Genomic DNA, 26,670 nt, shown 5'->3' with positions numbered 1-26,670 from the left:
CGTAATTTCCTTTCCACACTAGAAATGATTAGTTCACCATAAGAATGGGTGTAATCGTTCACATGCTAGTTATGAATTGGTAGAAATGCCATGTGTAATTAGGGATTAGGAATAACCAGATTGTTCTACGAAGTAGTTCAATTCGGATTATGACGATTTGTCGTTAGTGGATTAAGTTGAGCTAAGGTGGAATCAATCCCCCTCTAACTCCTTATCATAGAATCGACGTAGTATTCCCATAGTTGTTTAAATATTCGACTAGTTGCATCTTGTGGGTAGTTGCATCGTAGTCTAGTTATCATTTTGTAAATCTCTCATTAGACTTAAAGTAGAGTAATTAGACTAGAAAACACAGCATGCGGAAGGACTAGGAGTGGAACGAACTTCCTACTCCACTATATCTGTTCAATAGATCGAGAGTAGAACAATCTTTGATAAATTTAGACACGTAATTAAGTTTTAGTTTACTTACGTTTTGAGTTTTATCGTTCATTTCATAGGTAAATTTTAACTTTTTATGATTTATCAAATGGCGCCGCTGCCATCTTAGTTTCACTTTCGCATTGTTTTCATAGTATAAGTACTCTTCTTAGGCTATGTTTGATAGGAGCTGTGGCAAATGCAAATTTTGTCACCATTTGCCACTGACAAATTTACTATGTGACAATTGCAAATATCTTATGGCAAATTTAAATTGCCACTGTTTGATGATACTGTGGTAAATATTATTTGTCCTGATTTGCAACCATTTGCTGCTGTTTGATTGTCCAAATTTGCCGCGATAAATATTTCATTTCTTCATTTTTCGTGCTTTTAAAATATTTAAGATGTGTTTATTTACTGGCAAACCTCTAGTGGGAAAATTTGAGATTTGTCAGTGTTTTCTCACTAATTAATGTATTTTAAGGAGCTTAACAAAAGGTTTTGTTTGCTGGAATCCAGAAACAAGCATATATGGAAACAAGTGACTTCCCAAAATTGGGGCAGGGGTTCCTCCGTTGTTTCCAGAAATACATTTTACTTAAGAGCACCAGCAGTTGTAAAAAGAGTTGGTCATTTAACTAGGCACTGAAAATATTGTCCACATTCACTAGAGAACACAAACATCCTCCTTTTTCTCGACCTCACTCAATGCTGGATTGCTTCTAAAAAAAATAAATTGTGAAGAAATTAATTTTCAAATAAGTAAGGAGATGGACTCAGACAATGCAGGTTTTCCAATTCAAATTTCAACATAATAGCCTCATCTGTACAATAACTTACGACTTCATTGTGAATAGTAGTGAACTTAAAACATTAATTAGATAAACATGATTCACATGTCAATGTCTGATACATGGCTTATTCTCCATCTTGGCACGTAACAATAAACCATCATCGGTCAAATTATTTGCCAATCTACAAGTTGGATTTTCTTGGCTCAGGGCGATTCTTTAAATTAAAGCAGAATAGTTTCCCCTTTGAGTTTGTCATTAAAGAGGAGCGACAAAGATTTGATAAATCGTCATGGTTAGCCAGATTTTATCTCAAAACTTTAGGCAACGGCCGTGAAGATGCTCCATGCAAAGTCCGGCGAATCCTAGAAAACTCGAGCTTTCCATCCGACTTTATCTTATCCAATCGTTGTGAACTTCTAGCGAGGAACCGAAAGCCCAAGTTCCCGGGGAAAAAGATGGGCATTGAATGTAAATCCCACGGGGCATCACAGATTCACAAAAGGTTCTTAGAATCGATACACTAGTTAAATAAAAGAACCCTACCATGCGAAACAAGCAATAACAACTTCGGCTCACGCAAACACATACACGATAAAACATACAAGAGATGCCTTTAGTTGTGTCTTACAGAAATAATTACGTAAATCAGAAAAACCGACATTAATGCAAGTTATAGGTTGATGTCATGTATGAAATTATGTATAAGACCTACCATTTGACAATGTAATGCATTATGTTTTGCGAACTACTAATGCTCTTAATTTCTTAAATGAACAATATATACTGACCATAAATAAACCGATGTACTCAAGCAATAGAATGGACACTAGCTTATTCCAACAAACAAAACTTACTTGATGCAAGTTCCTCGATAAAAATTGGCTGTTTCCTTCATTCTCAAAGAGCTCATATGCACCATGTGCATGCTTTGCTCCCAACTCTCCATTGCCTCCATCGATGCACACTTATAGAAGCAAAGACGAACTCTTCGAAATCTAGCTTTCTATCTTGAAGAGAAGTCATCACGTAAAATGAAAATTTGCATTCAAATACTCATTTCTTTGGGCTCTACAATTGTGACATTTCCATAAGCCAAAAGATAGACAAACAGCCATTCTTACGATACCCTTTCAACGTAATCAAGAACCCGTGAATCCTTCATGGCATCGAGTGCTTGATCTTAGTTAAGGCCTCTTGAACCCGGATATTAGAATAGGAAACAGGGAAATGAAGTAGTCAAGCAAATTAATATAAGGTTCAAAATATGACTAACGGACTAACCAACTTAAACTTCTTCGGGCTATCTTGCACTCGGTTTATCTTTGGAGCCGAGGAAGAAGTTGATATACCCCTCCCGGTACTTGCAAGAAATTTGATCAGATCGTAGCGTAGCGGCCAGCGTAAAGCACTGGAACCATCATCACCAAAGCAGCAGGCGGCAGCAAGAACAACAACAATCCACTGCACTACCGGTCACACCATACACACCACCCCACCGCTTTGCTACCGGTCACACCACCAGCGCACCAGTCCACACACACTAGTCATTACACCACCGCCACCACCAAAGACGCACTCACCACATTACCACCACACACTCACACACACAACACCATAAATTCACACTCACCACACTACCACCACCAGCACACACTCACCACACCACCACCACACAGCGAAGATGCCTCCACACATAACCTTTTTGCTTTCCAACGACAAATATTCCTTATGGGCTTATTGGCGAGTAAAGTGTGTAGGAAAAGACGGCTTTGGATTGTGCTTTTAAACAGACTTAAAGATTACAAGAACTTGAAGGAGAAAAGACAATGGAATTAGAAAGCTTGAAATGAAGTGCACGTCATGTTCAAGTGAAACGTATCAGAGATGGTTAAAGAAGTTAAATGGACTTGTATACAAAAGGGTATGCCCGTGCCTACGGCCCATGACGCGCTTGCGGCGCTACCCCGAAAAATGAACAATCAATGTTCATATATGTTTTGGGTATGAACAATCAATGTTCATGTCTGTTTTGGGTATGAACAATCAATGTTCAGGTCTGTTTTGGGTATGAACATTTATTGTTCATATATATTTTGGGTAAGGATAACTATGCTTCACTTTGTCATAGATCTCTCTCTGATAAGAATAGCCTTCTCCTCCTCCCAGATAATATCATCATGAGTATCCTTACTAGACTTACTGCTGAGGCTGCCTTTCAATGTTTACGTGTATGTAGATCGCTTCGTACGACCTTGTCAAGTCCATCTTTTGTTGCCATGGACCTTGATCAAGCTACTCCAATCCTTGTTGTTCGGTGGTTAGAACCGAGATATTTCACAACACGTGATAAAACTGATATTGTCATCCATTTTTTGGATGGACGTAAGAATCTAGAATCAAGGACAAAAGTCAATGTGAGCTATATCCGCACTGAGAAGGTGTACAAGCCCTTTCTTTTTGGTTCCTATAAGGGGTTCCTACTATTCAAAAATACAACTCTTGATGACTCCACTTTTTTCATATGGAATCCTATTACACAAGAACAAGTAACTATTATTGCTCCAGAATTGAGATATAGAGTATGTGGATTATACTTCCATTCCCAAACAAAGGAATATAGAGTTCTTTACATGTGTTGTGGATTACTAGGTTCTGAGTTTCATATTGTCGGCTTGGGCAAAAATTGTGGAGGGAGATATCCAATCGTACTCAAGCTCCTTGCACTTTCGCAGACCCCCTGTCATCTTAAATGAGACCCTCCTTTGGATGGTTTCATTTGATCTATCCCCTGTGGAATCCGCGATGCCTTCTACTTGTTCAAAGTCCATCCTACTATTCAATATTGACAAATGAGGATTTCTGCACAATTCCACATCATCCTGGAGCAGAACATTGTTCAAGGTGGAGACATGAGCGAATGGAACTCTTGGAGCTGGAAAGGCATTTATGCTTATCTGATGCTATATCTTATACAGAAACAACTCAATCTTACGCATTACATGTTATTCTAGTATATTGAAATAATATTGAATATATATAGTATTCAATATTGAATATTGTAACAATAACATGAACATTTATTTATTTTAGTATATTGAAAGATTTATTTTGTGGAGTTGTCGAATATCACTTATCTGATGCTATATCTTATACAGAAACAACTGGAAAGCGTGATACTACACAAACAAGCATTAAACGCATTGAATAAGCAAACACCATGAAAATACTGAGAAGTTCGATAACTTCTCTTTTCACAATTGTTCTGCAAGTCGTTGTTTTTTTCATCAAAATACACTTAAAACCCACAAAATCTAAAAACACACCATCCATTGAAGAGCACAGAGGATCTACAGTCTCAACTAAAATGAAACAAATAAAGGGTAATAGTGCTTGTCAAACAAAACGATTATAGATTGATTGGTTGTTCTGCAAGTTGTTTGGCAGAGGCTTGCACTTAGTATCTTCCATGTCAGAATCAGGATCCGATATCTCAGCTGCATCTTCTTCATCTGCACCTGCCTCTGGGAATCTCCCTCGTCTTAATATGGACCATAGACGAAATTTCTTCAGCAGCAAAAGTCTTCTCTTCACCCTTGTAATTTGTCCATCATGATCCCTGCAAATCACAGCTTGAGTACCTGATTAGCCATAGTAGCAAAAATCCAAAAGAACTGCCTTAAACCAGACAAGTGCATTACATGTACCATAATAGCAAAAATCCAAAAGAAGTGCCTTAAGCCACTGGAAGGTTGTCCAAAAGCCACTCTTTCCTAAGATCTTCATCATCAAAACTCAAAAAGATTTCACCCATGTTTGGGCTATTTCCAAGGAAGGTCATTCCAAGCTTAAAATTTTCTTTAGACAACTCAAGACCTTTCAAGGCATCATGAACTTTTTGTATCATGCTAGGAGGTCGCTTCAAATTGTCCGCCATCGCCTTAGCAGCTTCTGCAAGATGTTCGAATGTCTTAGCTATATTCTCGCCGTTCACATCTATGCGAGGTTTTTTCTTTTGCCCATTCGAATTTTGACGCGGTGATTCTGCTTCCACATTCACCCCTGAGCCTTGGGTAGCATCTCCGGTATTGTCAACATATTCATTTACATTAACGGGGTCATTATCATCAGTTTCATCTATTAAAATAAACACACAACATAGTTATGAGCTTAGTAATATCTTATCGCATAAAGAAAAACCACGAATAAAAAAAAATCGCTTAACGTACCATCCAATATGGGTATAGCATCAGGATCATGCGCATTAAAGTTTCCACTTCCATTTGCAGAATCATTTCCATATATGAAGTCAAGCATCTCATAGTTTGGAAGCCACTTGATTTTATAACTTGCTGCAGCTGGGTGAGCCTACAATGATAATGTGACTCACAGTTAGTCCTCTAGGAAGCTAGCTTCTCTTCAATGACAAATATATTAAAGTGAAATATATATAAAATGGCTAAATCAAGATCATTTACCTGAATATACCTCTCCCATACATCGGCATCAGCTTGAATGTACTTAGTTTGATGGTTAAAGGAGAAGCCACTCTGGCCTAGCAACTCTGCAGCAACTGTGTAGGCACCCCTTAATGACCTTAGCCTAGAACGCACATGATTCCAATCTACTTTTTGAGAACCAGAATTGGTTACCACACTTGCAACTTGAACTAGAGTATCTTTCTTGGAAACGTTAGAATTCTGAGAACCCTTCCCTAGAACAGTAATGATGTCAAACAAAGTTCCGACAAGGATCTTGTCCATTCCATCGTTCCAACGTATTTGACGCTTCCCCTGAACAACTTCTGGAATTGGCGGAGGCGGGGGTGGAGGACGTGGTGCTTGGCTTCTAGCATTGTTATGTGACATTGTTCTGAATATAATAAACCAAAAGAGAATAATATAATAATCAGTGTTCTATATCGACACGAAACCAAAATGTGATAGTGAACTTCGTAGTGGTAGAACTTGAAACCAAAACAAGGTTTAGATATTCATACACAAATCTAAACAAAGAGTTACTAATATAAGGAAGGCTATAAGAAACCATATTGTCATATAGATTAACAAAAGTCATAAGCCATAATAATACAAGTATCCCAGAGGCAAAACACATCATTCAACATTGCCAAAACAGCGACAACAAAAAACATAAAATTAAACCACTATTGCCAACAACACACTAGTTATTCTTCTCCATTTCGTTCATCTCGACGCCCCACATGTCCGCCATCAACCCATCTCTCCACGCTGTCCAACCATCACTTTCGGAGTCATGGTTATCCCCACATCATCGCCTACTTCTCCATTTCCTTCCTCTTCAATAGTCGCTCTTTCTTCTTCCCATATATCATCATTATTATCGAGCAAAAGTTATGCAACCCACAACATGCACAAATTATCTTTGCTTGTGTCTCAATATCATGGTGTGGAGCGTGCCTAAGATACGCAAATCTTTTCTTCAACACACCAATTGTCCTTTCAACAACATTCCGCAAAAGATGAATGACGGAAGTTATACATTTCTTTTGCATTCAGGCACCGTTGTATCTAGAGTTACGTTGTTGGTCACTAAGATGATATCTTACAAACCGATATGGTGTAAGGAAGTGTGGAACTAGCGGGAACCCAAAGATCGGGCGAGATAATACTTACCTATGTGAAAAATTAATTAGAATGATTGATGAATTTTAATAATATTCCAAAACAGTTGGGATTTGAAATGTTTTAAGGATAATGCCATGTGGTACGCTTAGTTTGTGCCCTGGCCGACTCATTTGCACATCTCGAAGAAATCGACCATCATGGGCGAACCCTCCCAACCGATAGTAATGCGTTAGGTGAATCTCATACCAAATGTACATGCCACTAAGACATTCTGAGTAACTGGCCCCTTCGATTCACGATACCTAACTTGATCTTGAGGTGGTAATGAAGCTTCAAAGTGGGTGCCATCAATTGCACCCACAGCATCCTAATTAATATAGCATCATCAGTAAAAGAATTACTAATTAACATTATGTACATTAGATATATAGCTAACAAACCTGGAAAAAATGGTGCCAAGATTTAGGTGTTCCACCACAGTCGGATGGAGAGTTTTCTATGGTGGCAGGTCGTACTTCGTCTCTATGTAGCCTAAGCAGTGCATTTAAGACTCGGTGGAAGTACCGGTTAATTGTTTCTGTTGATCTAAAAAATTGAATCTCAAAAGTCCGATTCCTTAAATCGTGCCCAACTGTGTGTAAGAAAATGGCTACTTGTTCTTCAACCTTAACGGACCGACTATCAACTAACCCATAACCCCGCAATCGAGTGCATAGACGTTCAAATGTAAATATCCTCATTCTCAACTGTTCGTAGCATATACGGTCACTACACCTGAACATTCGCGTGAAAACAATGTTTCTCTGAGCATCCTAATTTCTAATGAGGGCCCTAGGAACTATAACCCTTCGCTTATTTCTCCTATACCATTGGTACCACATCATAGCCTGCATGATTGTTAGCATCATAGTAACTGCAGCTAATTTACGTTCTTCTTCAGTCGGTATTCTACCTAATTAAATGGACAATCATGCATGAGACGAAATAAGACAAAGCAAAAACATAGAATGAGCAAAGAATGACAACAATTTAATTTACCAGTAAAGAAACCAAATTCATAACTCAATCAAAAGCATGTCAACTAGATTACTAACACAAGCGACAAAAAAATAGATTTATACCAAATGCAACTACAATGAATCCAAATCTGATGAATTATCCAATTACTTATTAAATTGAACAAAAAGGCATAAAATATTATTTGGGCATTCAATATTTGACTTTGTACATGAATTAATTATCAAAGTTATTAATTCCCATAGTTCGCAACCCTTCATCTTATTTCAGAAATCACAATTCATAGTGTTCAGTAGTTCACGGTAACATTGTATACAAAATAAATCCAAAGATATTTTACGATCTATTTTTCATTTCTTTTTCGAATAAATAAAAACAGAGCCAAATACTCAACAATCATGCACTGAATTAACAATCTAAATAAACAAAAAAAAAAATTGAAATCATTATATATACTTGAACCCTAACCCTAACATAAAAGAATGAGAGAATGAAAATTAACATGCACACACATGAGAGAGATTGAGAGAGAGAAAGAGATGAACAAACCTCCTCCGTCAAGTTGTGCAAGTCGATGATTATGTTGCTTGTCTCCAAATCAATACACAACTCTCCAAATCAATACACAACTGTATGAGGAGAGAAATTAATGAGAGTGTGAGAGAAGAAGAAGTTAATGGCAAATAGGAGAGAAACTAATGAGAGTAGAAAGAGGGATTGAGAGAAAATGGGAAGAAGACGAACCTGGTTGAGCGCTCCAGTGAGAGTTTTTTTTTTTTTTTTTTGTCGGGCACTTTTTTTTGGCAAATCCACTTATTTCGTGGCAAATTTGTGTACAAATTTGTGGGTAAAATTTACTCAGCTCCCCAGTAAAATTTTGCCACCAAAATCATGGCAAATGACAACTTGTGGCAAATCCAAAAAAAATTTGCCATGACTCAAAAAACACATCAAACAGTGCCAAACAAGTGAATAGTGCCATTTATTTGCATTTGCCATGACAAATTGGGCTATCAAACACAGCCTTAAAGTCCCATTTCACCCACCCACCCTTGTTCGATTCTAACTGTGGTTGTCTTTTTCAGCATTAAACTTCCTCGGAAAAAAAAAATTGCACAGAGCGCACCTGCGCTAAAGTTACTGGAAGCTGAGCGACCCGCGCCCAAACCGAGCGCGACCCGCGCTCAAATACTGTAACTCGAAGTTTACACTGAGCGCACCTGCGCCCAAAGTGAGTGCACCCGCGCCCTGAGCTGAAATTTGTCGGATTTCCACAGGTTTGATTTGAACTTCGATTTTTCAAGATTTTCAGTGTTCTAACTTGTTATATATACTGAACACGCGTAAAAAAGACGCTATTCATAAGCGAAGCAAGGACGCAATCAGGTATTCCTTTCTTCCACACCTCGCATCTCCTGTTAGAGGTTTATACTAGTATATCAAGATTGTTTGGAGTGTTGTCGTGTTTAGACTTAGACTTGCATGATATTAAGGTCTGGTCGGAGAAAAACACCGAACGTAATTAACCGTCAACGTCATCAAACAAGTCTATCTAGTATACCACCCACTACACCTCTAGCTACTATTTCACACACACCACCTGATATAATGCCTGAAGAAGGAGAGACTCCTCTCTCTGACTTCTACAAAGCCTTGAGCGATAGCCCTAAATCTTGCATCGTTCGAGCAGACCCAGTGGGGGATTTTCGAATCCCCCCAAATATTTTTAATTTGTTACCCGTTTTTCTTGGTTTAGACCATGAAAAACCTTATCGGCATTATCGTGGGATTGAACAAGTCCTAACAACATTCCACCATCCTACGATTGGTGCGAAACAAATTAAACCGAGGGTATTCCCTTTCACCTTAGCCGATAAAGGCGGCGTCTTTAGTTAACTTGCCCAAAGCGCTAATTCTATGGACTCATGGGCTAAACTTGTTCAAATTGTTTATGGAACATTTTTACCCACCCCTAAAGACGGATGAGATGCTTTCCAAGATTCATTTCTTTCGACAAAATCCTCATGAATCATTTTCGTGAGGCTTGGAATCGTTTCACCGATCTCCTTATAGAGTGTCCACATCATAATCTAGCGAAAGACACGTTAGTTCGTGCCTTTTCAAAGGACTTCTACACCACCATAAAGAAGTCCTTGACATAATGAATGGGGTAGTTTCTTAAGTAAAGGAGCCTCGGAGGCTTATAAATTTTAGAGGATCAAACTAACCGAAATAACAACCGGGGGTAGTGACGATATCCACCGCTCGCGCTTCTTCTTCTAATACGATTAAGGCGCGCGGTATGTTTGGAATTAAACACGATCCCAAGCTTAAAACTCTAATCGAATCACTCACTAAAAAAGGTAGAGGTCATTTCGTTCAACAAAAGCCTATCCCCGTCATGAATGTAAATTCAAATCCATGTAGTTTCTGTTTGGAGTCCGAGCATCCCGACTCCCATCGTCCCTATAGCCTATGAACAGGCTTGTTCCATTAATAGTGAACCTAACGCCCTTGGAGACAAAATCCCAACTTCGGTTGGAGAAATGACCAACACGCCACACCTCCGTGGTACAATAATCAATATGTTAGGCCAACGCCGCGGTTATAACCAAGCTCCACCACGACAAAGGCGAGGTCGGGGTAATGATAATAATTATAACAACCAAGTGCAACCTCGACAAGGTCAAGCACAAGGTCAAGGTAGTTATAATAATTATAATGCTAATAGAGGTATCGTTCCTAGTAAATAATAACTATCAAAATCCGCCCTTAAATAATTCACGAGAGAGTTCGAGTCCACACCACCCGTGACTACTACACCCACACAAACCGGATCGTCTTGACACCTTCATACAAGTGAGCCAAAACTTTTTCCAAACCATGGCTCAATCTAACCAACAGGCTTCTACAATCCGTTAATAATTTAAGCCAACAGTTGGCCCAAGATAAAGCCCAACCCAATGGTGTGTTTCCAAGTCACACAATACCTAATCCTAAAACAACAAACACATCCTTTGAGGTAACCGATAATACTAGTAATGAATATGAAAATGTAGGTAAACTAAATGCCATCACCACTCTCCGTTACGGCGAGTGGTTGATAACAAAGTAACTATGCCTATAGTTACCCCACCAAGAGTCCCCCTACACCGCTATTTTACTAGATACGAAATAGAAACTGAAGAGCCTACCACCGTAGAGGTACCCGATTCCACAACACAACCTAAGAAACAGAAAAGCCAAGGTTAAACATCCAGGTGATATATATGCTAAATATAGAGAGAAACCACCGTTTCCACAAAAATTAGCCATGTTAACTAGGGATACATATTATGAGGAGATTAGGGACGTTTTCAAGAATCTAACTATAAACCTTCCCTTCCTCGAAGCTATTAAAAAGCTACCACACCATGCTAAGTTTCTTAAGGAGTTGTGTACTACTAGGCGTAAGACCAATATACCAAAAGACGCCTTTTTAACAGAATAATTCCCAACTCTATCTGAACATAATGGAATTGTTAAGTACAAGGACCACGGTCGCCCCATCAGATAATGCACCTTAGAGATTCCTATCACGATGACCGCGTTATTAGACCTGGGGGCTATTGTTAACTTACTCCCATTTTATTTGTATAGACAAATAGGTCTAGACGAGATGCAACCCACTAAAATGACGTTGCAATTAGCTGATCGGTCTATTAAGTATCCTATGACGTTGCAACACGTTCCCTGATAATCATATGCCCAAATTTCTTTCCTTTGGAAGTTCAGACTCCAACATTTTCATCCCTACACTAGTCGATACACATATTATGGATGAGGACGAGATAGATGACTTTCTCAAAGATATAGAGGACTACCATAGTAATGTGGATATGACCAATCTAGATGAGGAATTCGATGAGTTTCTTAGAGCAGGTGATGATTCACCCTATCAAGAACTACTTTGCACAACATCCACCTCGACTCCCTCCTTCCACCCTTTCAAAAGGAATCTCGAGTTTGAATTCGATCCTTTTGTTTCTCCCAGGCTTCATAATTTTTAAATCTACCTAGTAAACAAATACTTCAGAAGGACAAACCATTTGACACCTTCATTTTCAGACTTGAGACAGTCCCTACCTACACCATGAATGAGTTTTGTGCTAAACCCACATCCTCATTGTTTACATGCTTTCCTTCTACAACTTATCTTCCACAACCATTCACTTTTCCACACTTATTCACTAGAACACCCTCTCGTTCAAAGATGAAAAAGAAGGTGCATGCTAGGTTACGTTATAGGTCTATCCGACTTCGCTTTCAGTTCACTAGGTTGCGTCATAGGAAATCTTGGTGCTTGATTGTGTTTGGATATGTTTTCTGTGATATTTATTTATGGAATGATCCACAACTATTTCGGTTGTTGATATATGATAAACTGCATGTTCATACATATGTTTAGATAAAGTCTCGAGTATCTGACTATAAACGACTCAATTTTTGTGTTTGGTGCATTTCCTTTCATTTCCATATATTGGTGAGTGCACCATTAAGGTAACCGGGCCCTCCCTATGGAGTGTGTGGCTGTAAGTACCGGATCCTAAGTCCACGTTTAACATAATTCACGTTTTCCACTCTTGCATGTTTTCTCGGATTTTTGAGTCATGTTTCTCTATGGGGTGAATTATGTCCTTATTGCTTATTGTTTTTCCTTATAAAAGTAAAAAAAAAAAATTAAATAATAAACATAGTAATCTAGGAAGTCTCGAATCTGACTTTAAAAGACCCACTTTTTTTAAAAAAAAAACAAATTTTCTAAACTCTGTTGTAAAAAATTTGTTTGGGGGTGAGGTGTTCGTGTTTCCATCCTAGAATGTTTTATGTCCCATTAGAGTTGTTTAGGCCGTTTAATTGTATTTCGATTCAGGTTGACATTATCTATGAATTTAGAGTTCATTCGTTCGCATAACGTACGTTATGCACGAACTTCGAGGCATTTTCTACTATCTTATATGTCATCCACGGTAGGAATAGAGTGTTTTATAGATCATTGGATTGGAAATTCTCTCCTGATCATTTCCATATCTCATTCGCAAAAATCGGACCGGTAACGAAGCGGCAATATTAGTTTCAAGTTGCGCTAAAAATCGACAAAATTCGAAAAATTTGAATTGGGCTTGGGCCCAACTCGCGCGCACCTGCGCCCCTTACCTTCACACCAACAGTCGTGATCTTCATCTTCCCAAACCGCCATTAACAATAAAAACAAAGCTTTAAACCCTAACATAAAAAAAAGAGAAAACCAATACACCCACGCCAAACATCCAAACCCACTCCAAATCTTCTCAAAACCGTACCACCACCACCTCCACCAATTTAAATCACCAAAAACCACCGAAAAATAAAGAAATTCACGCTGCCATACCACCACACCACCACCACCATCGTTTTTTTGTGAGGTTGTCCCTCATTGCTTCCCCACTACATTCCAAACACTCCAATAGCTCAACAACGTCGAATTTACTGGCGACCACTTCGCACCGTTTTACGGTGACGAAATGATTAGTAGAGATTGGAATAGCTTGTGGTACTCCACCAACGCCTTCTACCACGAAGAGTTAGTCCAACGGTTTTACAACACGAGGGAGTTGGATGGGAGTAGAATTTTTGTTACGGTGGCAAAGAAGAGGAAGGAAGTAAGTGCTCGGTTGTTGGCTGAGATTCTAGGCATTCCATCTTGATGCCACGTTACAGGAGTCCCAATATAATGGGGTAGAGCCTTTGATGAATGCGACTGTTACCGAAGGGAACTACAATACAAGCTCTCATTGTGTTCGCCAGGCATCCCTCAGAACCAACCAGCTAGCTGCAGCTCAATGGATTGGTAGGAATGTCATAGGGAAGGAGAAGGTCAGCGACATAGGTCTGAACTGCCTTCACATTCTATGGACACTCCAGGAGCAGAAGTATGAGTTCTGTATCTTGGAGTTTTTGCTTAACATGATTAGGGGAGTGGGGAAGTCTATTGCACCTCTCCCTGTTTTGATAACCAAGATCATCTTTGAAGTTGAGAGCGACTCGACGCGTCGATAGGATTTGCCTCACCCTACACCGAAATCCTCGGTTTATAAGGAGTGTATCCAACAAGTTCGGAGGTTGCCTCGAGGATAGAGTAGTCGACAAGGGAGGACGTCGAAATGAGAATGATGACTTGGAGGATGAGGAGGACTTGACATGTTTTGATGCCGATGCCTTGGAGAGGTGTTGGTCGGATCACGAAACGCATGGCTGTGATTCATCGTGGCATCGTTCACTCAATACTATCTGCGAAGACCTCCGGACTCGACAGGCTACTATGCACCATAACCGAGATTCGTTACCAAATGAGGGATGGCGGTGGAAACAGATGAGGGCTGAGCTAGAAGCTCGGCCAGCCAGTTCGAGCGATATGCTTGCACGCTTTCCACCTCACAGGGATTCTCCTTCTGAGGATACATCATCGAGGCACGAGCGTCATCGCCGAAAAGATCGAATGGTGCTGCCCAACGGACTTCGGGAGCCATCTCCTCGAGTGTGCCCTCCGCTACCGATGCCCGGCGTGTTTAGGGATAGTATAGCTTGATGATTTTTATTTGTAGTTTTATTATTGTTAGTTATTTTAATGTAAGTTTTAATTCCGTAATTTGAATTTTGTAGTGAAAGGGCATTTAATGCCAATATTAATATAATGTCTTTATTTTCATCGTGTGTGGTTGTTTAATGTTGATCCCACTTTCCCAAATTGTTTGGGGGTGGTATTATTTAGTCCAGCATGATTTTTATATGACCCCCATTTATTTTTATTTTTTTAGAAGTTATTTCGGAGTCAGGGTGAGAATATTGCCGATTAGGCATATCTATGAATAAATATCACGGTAGGATGAAATCTCGATAAAATAGCACCTCGGAGCGCACCTGCGCCCTAGTCTCTGTTAGAAATTTTGCCTTTGGCGCCTCGCCCAAGGTGAGCGCGACTTCAAAACACTTTGGAACTCGAAAATCATCGAGCGCCTCGCTGCTTCAAGTGGAAGCGCACTGGCGTCGACCTCCGTAAACACAAAAATTTCTTGTTTTCTGCGGGTTGTTCCCGGATCATTTGCAGCTGTTCCAGAGCATCGTTTTGAGATGACATCCCCTAAAATAATTCCGGAACAGTCTTTCGAAGATTTGTTCCAAAGCACTACTTATGGTGCTTGGTTTCGCGAGGCGATCACATACGTAGGCTGGGAACCGCTTATGGTAAGACCTGATGAACTTTATTCTCCAGCACTTGCATCTTATTTTTATGATAATTGTATTTTCTTTGAGAGACCGGATGGAGAAGTGTTCTCCATCAACATTAATGATGAACCAATGGAAATTACCAGGTTCTTGCTAGCATTTGTTCTTGGACTTGCTATGCCCGCTGAAATACAAGACCCATGGTGCTATTAGGTAGATAATATGCATGTCTACACTTATGAGTTTCTGCATGAGTCGTATGGGGCAGGCATTTTCCGTATCGAGGACCATGGGGAATATAACGTCGCCTTTGGTAGCATGTCCATGAACATAGGAACTGTTATGTTTTGGATCATGCTAAACATTTTAGGGGAATGGCGTTTTTCTTCTGTGAATGATGCCACTTGCAGCGTCTTCCTTGCTTTAGCCACGGGACGTATGTGCCACGACCTTCCCAGAACCTTGATGTCTAGTTTAGCTCGAGCCCATAGCATGAGGCATAAGTACCTTCTTATGCCTGTTCTAATTTCCCGTATTATGTTATGTTTCTTTCCTATTTTTTTGTACACGCGTTTCCGCGGATTACGGGTCGACACTTTGTGCAACCTACCAATAGTATTATTCGATCTTTCCGTGCAATGACTTGGCAAGGGTGGAGGATACAACCTCATCAGGTTGCACCCTACACCCCTGTCGGACAAGTGTGGCTTTAATAGGTTAGCAATAATAGATGATAAATGGCGGGAAGCCCGGCAAATTATCATGGCATGGCAGACGCGAAGGAACCTCCTCTTCTTTATAGAAGAAGAGGATGAGGAGGATGATGAATAAAGCGGGAGATAAGGTAAGTTTTAATTCTAGTTAGTGTCTGCTTATGTTCCAAGCAATTTTATTCTTGTTAACCCCATAATGGGTGGAACTCTTATAGAGTTCGTCAGTTTTTTATTTTCTATATTAGTGCGTTCTAACTTTGTTTTGCGGATGTTCCCCGAATTTCACGCGCTTCAATGGTATTTTTTCTACCCTCTTTATTTAAAATACTTTGAGGACAAAGCATGCTTCTTGTTTGGGGGGTGCATAGAAACACGTGTAATTAAGGCATCTGCTAGGATATAAATATGTATAATATGCATTTGTTTTCTAGTTAAAATTTCAAAAATTCAAAAATATAAATAAATAAGTTATGCTATACACTTAGGAATATTGGTATTGTTTTCTTTCTCTATGCTCTTAATAATCTAGAAATCTCACGTAGCTTTTGCATTAGAATAATTGTTAGAAACTTAGGTTAAGATGTAGGTAATAATCTTTGCATCTATCTATAAATATATTACATGACTATCTATGATTGTTAGCAGCAAGTTTCTGAACTCTAGGCTAGAGTACTTATTTTACAAATCCTGTGAGAATATAGCCTAAAGTCTTATCTGAGCGAAACATTTGAGAAATGACACAAGGGAGAAGTAAAATCCGGATAGAGAAATCACACGTCCACTTGCTTGATCACTATGCCATATCCTATGCGAGAATTTAGGCCCTCTTTGGATCGATATAGCCAGAAATTCAAACCTATGAATTATTTTCCGCTAGTCGCCCCTCTGAGCCTTTGTTTAGCCTTTCATAAACCACAAATCCATTACCCTGTTACAAACAAAACAAAATAAAAAATTCAACCTACCCAATTTAGATAAGTCTGATAATAGAATGAGGAAGAAAGAAGAAGAGAAAAACCTGTGTAAACAAAAGTTAGTTAATTGCTTCAGAAAATAAAGAAAAGAAATTTCCATCCAAAGAAAAGAAAAATAAAAATTGAAATAAAATAAAAACTCCAAAAAAATAGAATAAAAGGAGTCAAAAGCCAAAGAAAAAGAAAAAAAAAATATGGCTAAGGATGGAAACAAAGTGTAGAAGTAAAAGTAAATGACAAGGTTTTCTCTAGTTACATAATATGAAGACTCTATTATCTCATACTTGTCCTTTTTGAATATCCATTTCCTTCCTTCTTAAACCATCTCCTAATCCCCGCAACACCTAATAAAGACCTCTAGCTCAATTAGGAATAGGTTAGTGTGATAGTAATTGGCAGATGTGTTTGATCGACTCCGGCTTCCTTGTTGTCATTGAGATTGTAAGGTAAAATGTGCCCACGCATGCTTCGGAGTAAATAAACTTGAGTGGAAAAATCAGTGTTGTATGTTGACTATTATTGTGAGAACCTACTTAAGGACGCTATTCCGAGTTTCATAAACGAACCTGCTAGGCATTTCATAGTATTACTCATTATATATATGTTTATTGTAGATGATTGATTATTATGCATATATTAGCTTAGGTTTCAACTTGATTACTCTATATGCATCGCTAGTGAGAGGTATAGTTAATTTAGAGCATGAATAAGGAAACAATAGTTTTATTTCTTAGTCGTTGTAGTATAGATGAAGTTTGTGAGTACCTTCACTGGAAAACTCTCATGAGGCTATAACTCTTCCACTAGGGAATTCCTAGTGGTTTAAGGCCTTGTTGCATATGGTCAATGCAATCGCACTCAGCGAAACGAGAGTAGATAGAATTCCATTTTTGGTCACTTATTCTAATTTCTCATCTTTGCTTGAGGACAAGCAAAATGTTGTTTGGGGGTGGTTTGATAAGAGCCCAAAACTGTAGTTTTAACCCCTTAACCATCATACTTTTAGACCAATTATGTGAGTAATAATTAAGAGTTAATCATCGATTCACGTGTTTTATGCATTTCAGGCTTCAAAGTCCATGATGTGTAGAAATGTGCCACTTTAGCGAGATAAAGGAGCAAAGGTCGGTTGCTAAGGAGTTCCGTGATTAAATGCCAAGATTCAAGAAGACAAAGCCTTTGTAAAGCCCGGTCAAAAGCTGAAAAGTCGACGCGGGCAGAAACAGCACACAAAGTCAGCAGAACTTTCGAAGGCCGTATCTTTGGACTCAGACCTCGGAATTGGGCCTACCTTATGTCAAAGCGACCGGCTCGGAAAAAGCTTTCCAATGGTCTAAGCCTTGACCTAATCAGAGGAGTAGAAGTAGACGAAAAGTTTGTCGAAGCCAATTGTAGCTGAAGAGCCCATTTTGGACTAAAGAAATTGGGTTTTGGGCCCGATTTTCCGGCCCAAAACATGGCTCCAAGCCCATGCACGATTTTTGGATCTGAAAGTATGAAAACAAAAGCTTGACTCTTTGTAAAAAGGTAGATAGTTAGACCTAGATTAAAAATTGGATTAGTTAGCCTCCATTAATTAGTTTTAGAACTTAGTTTTAGAATTTCAATTAGTTAATTAATTAGTTTTTCATATCTTGTTTTAGATCTAGTTTCATGTTTAATTAATTACTTTAGAACAAAGTAGATTATTAATTTAGTATTTGAATCATTATTTTATTATTCATTAGATTAATAAAATAGTGTTCTTGGTAATCTAGTTTCATTTTCCATTTACTTATTTAGTTCAATTCTTAGATTCAATTATTTGTCTTTATTAGATTGAATAGATTTTTGCATGAGTAGTTTCCATTTGAGTTTAAATAAGCAAAGTTTCAATCTTTATATCATGTCTTGTTCGAATTTGATTGGGAATGATAGCGTGATGATTCTCGGCTAAACCTCCATTAGAGGGGGTTGAGAAGCCTTGATGAAAGCTTGATTATATTCCGATTATCGTAGAGTCGTCGCAATTTTCTTTCCACTCTAGAAATAATTAGTTCAGCATGAGAATAGGTGTAATCGTTCACATGCTAGTTATGAATTGGTAGAAATGCCATGTGTAATTAGGGATTAGGAATAACCAGATTGTTCTGCGGCGCGCTCAATTCGATTATTCTGACGATTAAAGTCGTTAGTGGATTAAGTTGAGCTAAGGTGAAATCAATCCCTCTCTAACTCCTTACCATAGAATCGATGTAGTATTCTCATAGTTGTTTAAATAGTCGACTAGTTGCATCTTGTGGGTAGTTGCATCGTAGTCTAGTTATCATTTCGTAAATCTCTCATTAGACATAGAGTAGAGTAATTAGACTAGAAAACACAGCATGCGGAAGGACTAGGAGTGGAACGAACTTCCTACTCCACTATATCTGTTCAATAGATCGAGAGTAGAACAATCGTTGATAAATTTAGACACGTAATTAAGTTTTAGTTTACTTACGTTTTGAGTTTTATCGTTCATTTCGTAGGTAAACTTTATCTTTGTTTTAACTTTATCTTTTTATTGTTTATCAGGGGGGAATCTCATGAAACTAGTGGATGCATCCACCCTTGTTTCAGATAGGAAACAGATATCAGGGTCAAGATCTTTGATGTGGGTTTCAAGCTGACGAATTTTCATAGGATTCCCACTCCCACGAAAATTCCACGCAAAGATACTCATTGGTATTAGCGGAGAGCCTTCACTGTGCTCACCGCCAAAAAAAAAAGGAAATGACTGAGAGGAATGGTGTTCCCACCAAACCTTACTAACCATAGAAATTATGATGCAAGAGAGAGGTTTAACCACATGTTCAACGATCGTAAACGAATATAGAGTAAAAAAGACACTCATCATGGAAACTTGTAGCAAGAAATTAATGGTTCCAAGATCAATGAAGCTAAACATTTTCCTTATAAAAGCGTAAAGAGAGAATAAATATTCATGCCCAACAAAGATACCATAGGTACAGATGGTGTGTGCTTGTGTCAAGAGATTCGACATGTGGTAGTAATTAATCCTCAAGGCTCCACAAATAGCAGGATTAGTACTAAACCTAACATAATGCAAAATATAGAAAGACATATGTTTCGACCAAATATGATCAAAATACTAAGTGGTGACGAAAAAGATGAAGTACGTAGAAAAGTAGTGAAAAAGCGATGGCGATCGAGTGAATGATGAGACTATACCTTTTAGTTGCCTATGTACCCAAATTATCGATGGGATCAAGTCTCAAGAATGTAGTTCTATATAAAAAATAGTTTGGTATTTATATAGGTAGAGTAGAGACTTCTTGTAGCTTAAGTAATTGTAATTGAATATAACTCTCAACTGATAATTATCTCTTTGATAAAAAACGAATCTTGACATAAATTAATGTACGTAAATAGCAAGCCATATGGCTAGGGTTCAGCTCTAGACACATGAGTTAGTGGGTATGTACATTGATCCATGGTATTGCAAATTAGACTTTAGCCTTGTCGATTAAACGAATAAAGTGGAGACCCCTACTAATGGACGTTTGCCACGCAGGTGGGGGTCGAAACACCGCCTCCTCTTTCGAATAAAGTGGAGACCCCTACTAATAGACGTTTGCCACGCAGGTGGGGGTCGAAACACCGCCTCCTCTTTGGCATGCGAACACGATAGTTCGGATGTCAAAGAAGAAGGAAAACTCAATGAAAAAAAATGGAATCGAAATGCATGTAAAGTGTTAACTATGTAACAATTAATATTTGCATGTGAAAAAAGATTATGAAAAGAATTTTAGGCGGAAAAAGGAGTGATAAGGTGTTATTGAATTGACTGGAGTAAAGGAGGGGAGAGATTAATGGGTTTTAAGAAAGCTAAAAACGAAAATAATATAAGCTAATTAAGAAGCTATGGAAAAAAGACACAACTTAATATATTAATTAATGTGGGGCATATATAGGAACACATGCTATCTATTTCTTTTTTCAATAATTAAACACATGCTAAAGAGTGCATACAAATTAGACATATAATTGTATTAGGAAACATAGTGGAAATTGAGTTGGAACTTGGAAATAGAATTGATGTAAAATACATAAGATCAGGATGGCATTAAAGAAGACACGAACGAGACATGATTGAAGAGTAAGTAAAAAACATCTAACTAAGAAAACTATGTGAGGGAATGGTATGACGATAACAGAATTTGTGAGATGGAAAGAAGGGGCAGAAATAAGAAAAACAACAGCAAGTCATGATGTCGCCAAGAACGAGAATTTGCAAATTGTTTTCTGCGAGGAACAAAAAATATGCTGCGAAACAATGAGATGCCAGGTACGTCGACCACTATAAAATTCGTTGGGAATTAGCCTGGTTAATTATATGGTACTGTTTGGATTTAGCATGGGGAAGTGCTATGAAATTTGAGGAAGTGATAGAAAGCAAGCAAAGGTGCTGGTGGCGAGTGTCTCCGTCCTGGACTCATGTATATTGGAACAGAACTCGTGAAGCAAAAAAAGAAAAAGGAATAGGGTCGTCTTCTCCTTACCTTCGTCTTCTTGAACAGTATCCAGTTGAAAAAAAGTGGGGTTGTGGAATCCGTGAGGGTGGGTTGGTTTTTAATTTGAATAAGCAAGGGATTAAATTGTTGTGAAAGATCGGTGGCGATGATTTGTTGCTTGAATTCAGTGAGTTGTTGAGTTTGTGGAAAAACTTGATGTTGGAGACGGAGTTGGAAATTGGTGGTGGTGTTGATGATTTGCAGGGTGGTTGGTTGTTGAATTTGAAACCTGTCCCTTTGGTTGGTTGTAGTTGGTGGTGGGTTGTTGTGAGGTGACGAACTTGGTGATGAGATTGAATGACAGGACTATGATATGGAATTTGATAGGTGGTGGACATGAATTGTCTGTTGGGGTGAAAATTTGTTGGTGGCGGTGGCATGAAATTGAGGAGTGGAGGTGGTTTTACAGTTAAGTAAGGAATTTCTCTCTACTACGAGATGTCGGTAATTTCGAATTGGATAGGCAACTAAAGATTGACCAACATAATCTAAGTAATGATTGATTAGTTTCAAATTGGATCTGCTGGGTTATTAAGTTTAAATTGTTGGATTTCGATCAAAATTGAAATTGGGCTGCCAAAGAAGACGGAGAAAAGTTTGGAGAATATGAAAAAAGCGGTGTCAAAGAGTTTCGACAACATGAAACAAGTATGTTAGTATTTTTTATCAGTTATCCGAAAATTTTGGTCAAGTCTGAAAGACTGACAAAAGTTTATTTTGGTCGTTGCAGGTAGAAACGGCGGTATGACTGGCGAAAGAAATTCACGAAAAGTCAACGAAGAAAAGTTTCGAGCAGAGAAAAATTTCACTCAGAAAAGCCGTCGAAAAGTGTCGTGCAGAAATATCGGCCCAATACCTTAGAATAAATCGCTCAAAAATTTGACGTAATGCAAATTTTCACCGCTCGGAGAAACGACGGTATTACGAGCAAATTATATTCACAAAGAATCGACGGAAAAAAATTTCGCGCAAAAAGGTGTCAATTAATGCCGTAGAAGAATTAAAGAAGCTGACAGAAGTGTCGTTGAGAAAGACCGTCAATGTTTAAAAAATAATGAAGTCGGAAGATAGTTAACCGAAAGCGTTAAGCGAAGCGAATGCAGATTTCGAAGAATAAAACAAAGATTTAATCAGGCGACTGTAAGACAATTAACAGAGACGTTAACAGAAACGGGAGATCAACTAGAACGTGAAAAGATAAATTACAAAGATTTGTACGAGTTGGCTATGCGAAAAATTGGTAACGAACCATTGGATTTCTCAAACCAATGATTATGTGATTGTGTGAATTTAATACCACAGAGCGAAAAAATTTGTTCATGAAAAAAAAATATGGGTTTTGGTATTGAATATTGTTGTTGTGTCAGAGAACATACCTGCAGAAAACTGACAATGTTGTTGATTTATATAGTTGAAATGGAATAGAATGAGACCGCCATGTAGAGAAAATGTCCCCAATGCTAACTTAACTTGGCAAAATTAGACTAAGCGAGAGTAAAAAGTTCAAACTCAGATTGATGAAACTAAACGTTGTAACTTCGTAAGATTTTGTCGTAACGATAATAACGAACTAAGCGAGCGTAAAAAGCGTTCAAACTTCGACTGACGAAGCTAAACACGGTGACTTAGTCGGATATTGTCGTAGTGATAGTAACGGACTAAGCGAGCGTAAAAGCGTTCAAACTTAGACTGATGAAGCTAAATGTGGTAACTTCATCAAATTTTGTCGTAGGAATAGTAACAAACTAAGCGAGCGTAAAAGCGTTCATACTTATACTGATGAAACTAAACGTAGTAACTTCATCAGATTTTGTCGTAGCGATAATAACGAACTAAGCGAACGTAAAAGCGTTCAAACTTAGACTGATGAAATTAAACGTGGTAACTTCGTTAGATTATGTCGTAGCGATAGTAACGAACTAAGCGAACGTAAAAGTGTTTAAACTTAGATTGACAAAGCTAAACGTGGTACTTCGTCCGATTTGTCATAATTATAGTAACGTACTAAGCGAGCGTAAAAGAGTTAAAACGTAGACTGGCGAAGCTAAACGTGGTAACTTCGTTAGATTTTGTCATAGCAATAATAACGAACTAAGCGAGTGTAAAAGCATTCAAACTTAGACTGACGAAATTCAACGCGGTAACTTCGTTAGATTGTGTCGTAGCGATAGTAACGAACTAAGCGAGCGTAAAAGCGTTCAAACTTAGACCGACGAAGCCAAACGTGGTAACTTTGTCAGATTAGTCGTAGTGATAGTAACGAGCTAAACGAGCGTAAAAACGTTCAAACTTAGACTGACGAAGTTAAACGTGGTAACTTCATCAGATTTGTCATAGCGATAGTAATGAACTAAGCGAGTGTAAAAGCGTTCAAACTTAGACTGACGAAGCTAAACGTGGTAACTTCGTCATATTAGTCGTAGCGATAGTAACAAACAAAGCGAGCATAAAAACGTTCAAACTTAGACTAACGAAGCTAAACATGGTAACTTCGTCAGATTTTGTCGTAGCGATAGTAACAAACTAAGCAAGCGTAAAAGCGTTCAAATTTAGATGGATGAAGCTAAACATGGTAACTTCGTTAGATTTGTCGTAGCGATAGTAACGAACTAAGCGAGCGTAAAAGAGTTCAAACTTAGACTGACGAAGCTAAACGTGGTAACTTCGTCAGATTGTGTCGTAGCAATAATAAGATTCGCTAGAACAATAATAATACCATTGGAACTGAAGTGAAAAAACTACATTTTTATTTATGACCGAGTCTTGAAAAGTGCAAAGATAATAACGGAAAATAAACAACTAAACTAGAAACAAACTAAAGTTTTTTTTTTTTAGGATAACTGGAAAACAACAACTAAATCTACTTATAGAACTTGCGCAGATGAAACGTATTCCACGGCTTATCAAGAATAGTCCCATCTAAATCTCGGAGAAAATAAAATCCTTTGGTGGCGGGGCGATCAATAATGTATGGACCTGTCCAGTTTTCTCCAAATTTACCGGAATCTATCAACCTCGTCTTTCGACAGAGTACCTAGTCATCTTTCTCAAACACTTTAAGTCAAACTTTCTTATCCTATTTTCGTTTCATATCAGCCTGATAACGAATTAACTATTGCAGACCGACATCTCTCGTCTCATCTATCAAGGCTTTGGCTTAAGCAAGTGCTTGATCATTCGACTCAAATTCTATGGCAGAAGTTCGTGTGGTTGGATTCATCAACTCTGTAGGCAAGACCGCTTCCATACCGTAAGCAAGATTAAACGGAGAAAATCCCGTTGAATGCTTAGGCGTGGTTTGATAAGCCCACATAACCACAGGAAGTTCCTTAACCCAATTTCCTTTGGCCTGTTGAAGTCGCTGCTTGAGCATTGCAAGAATGGTTTGTTAGTAGCTTCATCTTGTCCATTAGCTTATGGATGGTACGGTGCCAAGAAATTGTGACTAATCTTCAAGTCAGAACAAAATTGTCGAATTTCGTCATCTTCAAATTGTTTGCCATTGTCGAAAGTCAATGATGTTGGAATACCGAAACGACAAACAATGTCATGCCATAAGAACTTTTAACATCTGAAGCATGAATCTGGGCTAAGAGCATAGCTTCATCCCACTTGGTAAAATAATCAGTTGCAACAAGTAAGAAACGAACACTGCCCGGAGCTTTCGAAAGAGGACCGACAATGTCAATGCCCCACTTTGCAAACGCCCAAGGGCTCAAGATTGGATGAAGTTCCGTCGTTGGAAGTGTTCCCATATTAGCATATTTTTGACAAGGAACACACTTCTCAGACAAGCGCTTAGCATCCTTTTGCATGTATGGCCACCAGTACCCTTGTGTCATTGCTCTATGAGCGAGACTTCGCCCCCGGGAGTGGTTCCCATATAGGCTTGAATGAATTTCTGCGAGAACGAGTAAACCTTTCGCTCTGCTAAGACAATGAAGCATATGGTTAAGATTTGTGCCTTTGCGATAAAATTGCAAAAGACCGTCCGAAGTCGAGATGAGACAATATTTCCAAGCATCGCGTTTGACACGATCACCAACTTTATGATCGGGAGGCAAGATGTGATCATGTAAATATGTGATATAAGGAAGACACCAACCATCTTCGTCTCAAGGCGTAAGCGGAAAACTTAGCTCTACATCAAGAACTTTTGGAGCATTGTCAGCTTCATGATCATCGTCGGTATGGACTGAGACAATATCATTAACAGGATCATTGGGGTCATCTGAAAGCATAAGTTGTGGATCAAGTGTTTTCTCTACAACGACAGCTTAGTTATCAAGATCTCGCTTGCGCTTCCGAGTCAGCATAAGAGATAACAAATTGGCATGACGTAATTCGTCAGAAAATGTCTAGATGGAAAAACAACTCTGAGTGATGTACATATCTCGCAAGTCCTCGATGGATAGATCGATACTCAGCTCCATTTGAAATTCAATGGTAATCTGGAAAGGCTCATCTGACTTAACTGCCATGGATAAATATGCGAGAGAATCAGCATGTCGCACATCATGACGCGGACACTGCACAATACTGATAGATTCAAAATTTCGAGCAATCCGATGAATTAAGTCCAAATAAGTCGTCATTCTCTCATCACGAGCCGCATACGATCCTCCAAATTGGCTAGCGACTAACTTAGAATTTGTGAATAATCGTAAATTAGTCGCCCCCAGGTGAAGAGCAGTGCGCAAGCCGCAAATGACAGCTTCGTACTCGGCCTCATTATTTGAAGCGTCAAAATCCAAACGCACTGACTTCTTAATTTTTTCTCCATTCGGCTACAAGATTACACACCCAATACCGGAGCCAGACTTATTATGCGAACCATCAGTGTAAATAATCCAGCAATCGGCAGATACATCTGATAAGTGTGGCAAGTCATCGCCTCCAAGAGGTAATAGCGTGTTGTCAACAATATTTTCTTCGTTCAGTAATGCATCAGACATAGGAATATCATCAATAGGAAAATCGGCCATTATCGAAGCCAAAGCTTGTCCTTTCTCAGCTATGTGAGTTTCAAAAACAATGCTATAAGCGCTAATATAACTTTCCCATTCTGCGAGGCGACTTGATTCCTGGGCATTGCGAAAAAGCTTTCGCAGTGGATATTCGGTATAAACTTTGACAACTCGTCCCTGGAAATAAGGCTTAAGACGTCGGGCAGTATGAACCAAGGCCAATGCAATTTTCTCCACTTAAGAATACCTTATTTCAGCCGTTGTAAGAGTCTTGCTAACAAAGAATATAGGACGACCATCGTTAGTGTCGACAAATAAGACGGCGCTTACGGCATGATTAGTAGCGGCTAAATACAGACCTATAGGCTGCCCCGTTGCTAA

General features: G+C 38.7%; 2 protein-coding genes across 4 annotated transcripts; both read right to left on the bottom strand.

Annotated features, from left to right (window-relative positions):
• Positions 1–4,527: 4,527 nt before the first annotated feature.
• On the bottom strand, positions 4,528–8,618 carry LOC147497383 (uncharacterized). Of its 3 annotated transcripts, XM_086563697.1 has the most exons (6): positions 8,582–8,599; positions 8,387–8,466; positions 5,693–6,086; positions 5,444–5,582; positions 4,922–5,351; positions 4,528–4,833 (listed from the first exon to the last, which is right to left on the bottom strand). In XM_086563697.1, exons 3-5 carry the CDS (start codon positions 6,080–6,082, stop codon positions 4,951–4,953), a joined length of 930 nt encoding a protein of 309 aa, XP_086419823.1. In that variant the 5' UTR covers positions 6,083–6,086; positions 8,387–8,466; positions 8,582–8,599; the 3' UTR covers positions 4,528–4,833; positions 4,922–4,950. The 3 variants fall into 3 exon arrangements, with proteins under 3 accessions (XP_086419823.1, XP_086419825.1, XP_086419824.1); XM_086563699.1 differs by having other exon boundaries at positions 4,916–5,351; positions 8,387–8,618; XM_086563698.1 differs by lacking the exons at positions 8,387–8,466; positions 8,582–8,599 and having other exon boundaries at positions 5,693–6,418.
• Positions 8,619–24,479: 15,861 nt separating this feature from the next.
• Positions 24,480–25,137, bottom strand: LOC147497382 (uncharacterized). The gene is made up of 2 exons (XM_086562866.1): positions 24,853–25,137; positions 24,480–24,683 (listed from the first exon to the last, which is right to left on the bottom strand). The coding sequence occupies exons 1-2, from the start codon at positions 25,135–25,137 to the stop codon at positions 24,480–24,482; spliced, it is 489 nt and encodes a 162-aa protein (XP_086418992.1).
• Between the last annotated feature and the right edge of the window lie 1,533 nt (positions 25,138–26,670).

Source organism: Coptis chinensis, chromosome 5 (assembly GCF_015680905.1).
Source record: "Coptis chinensis isolate HL-2020 chromosome 5, ASM1568090v1, whole genome shotgun sequence".
In the NCBI taxonomy this organism is placed as follows: Eukaryota; Viridiplantae; Streptophyta; class Magnoliopsida; order Ranunculales; family Ranunculaceae; genus Coptis; species Coptis chinensis.
This window is presented reverse-complemented; position numbering and strand designations above follow the sequence as displayed.

Bases quoted from the DNA above. Each gene is read 5' to 3' on its own strand.
- LOC147497382 (XM_086562866.1), bottom strand. From the start codon at position 25,137: ATGCAAAAGGATGCTAAGCGCTTGTCTGAGAAGTGTGTTCCTTGTCAA. The intron at 24,684-24,852 runs GTATTCCAACAT...ATGCTCAAGCAG, and splicing joins TGACATTGTTTGTCGTTTCG to CGACTTCAACAGGCCAAAGG.
- LOC147497383 (XM_086563699.1), bottom strand. From the start codon at position 6,082: ATGTCACATAACAATGCTAGAAGCCAAGCACCACGTCCTCCACCCCCG. The intron at 5,583-5,692 runs GTAAATGATCTT...TTATCATTGTAG, and splicing joins TATGGGAGAGGTATATTCAG to GCTCACCCAGCTGCAGCAAG. The intron at 5,352-5,443 runs GTACGTTAAGCG...TTATTTTAATAG, and splicing joins TGCTATACCCATATTGGATG to ATGAAACTGATGATAATGAC.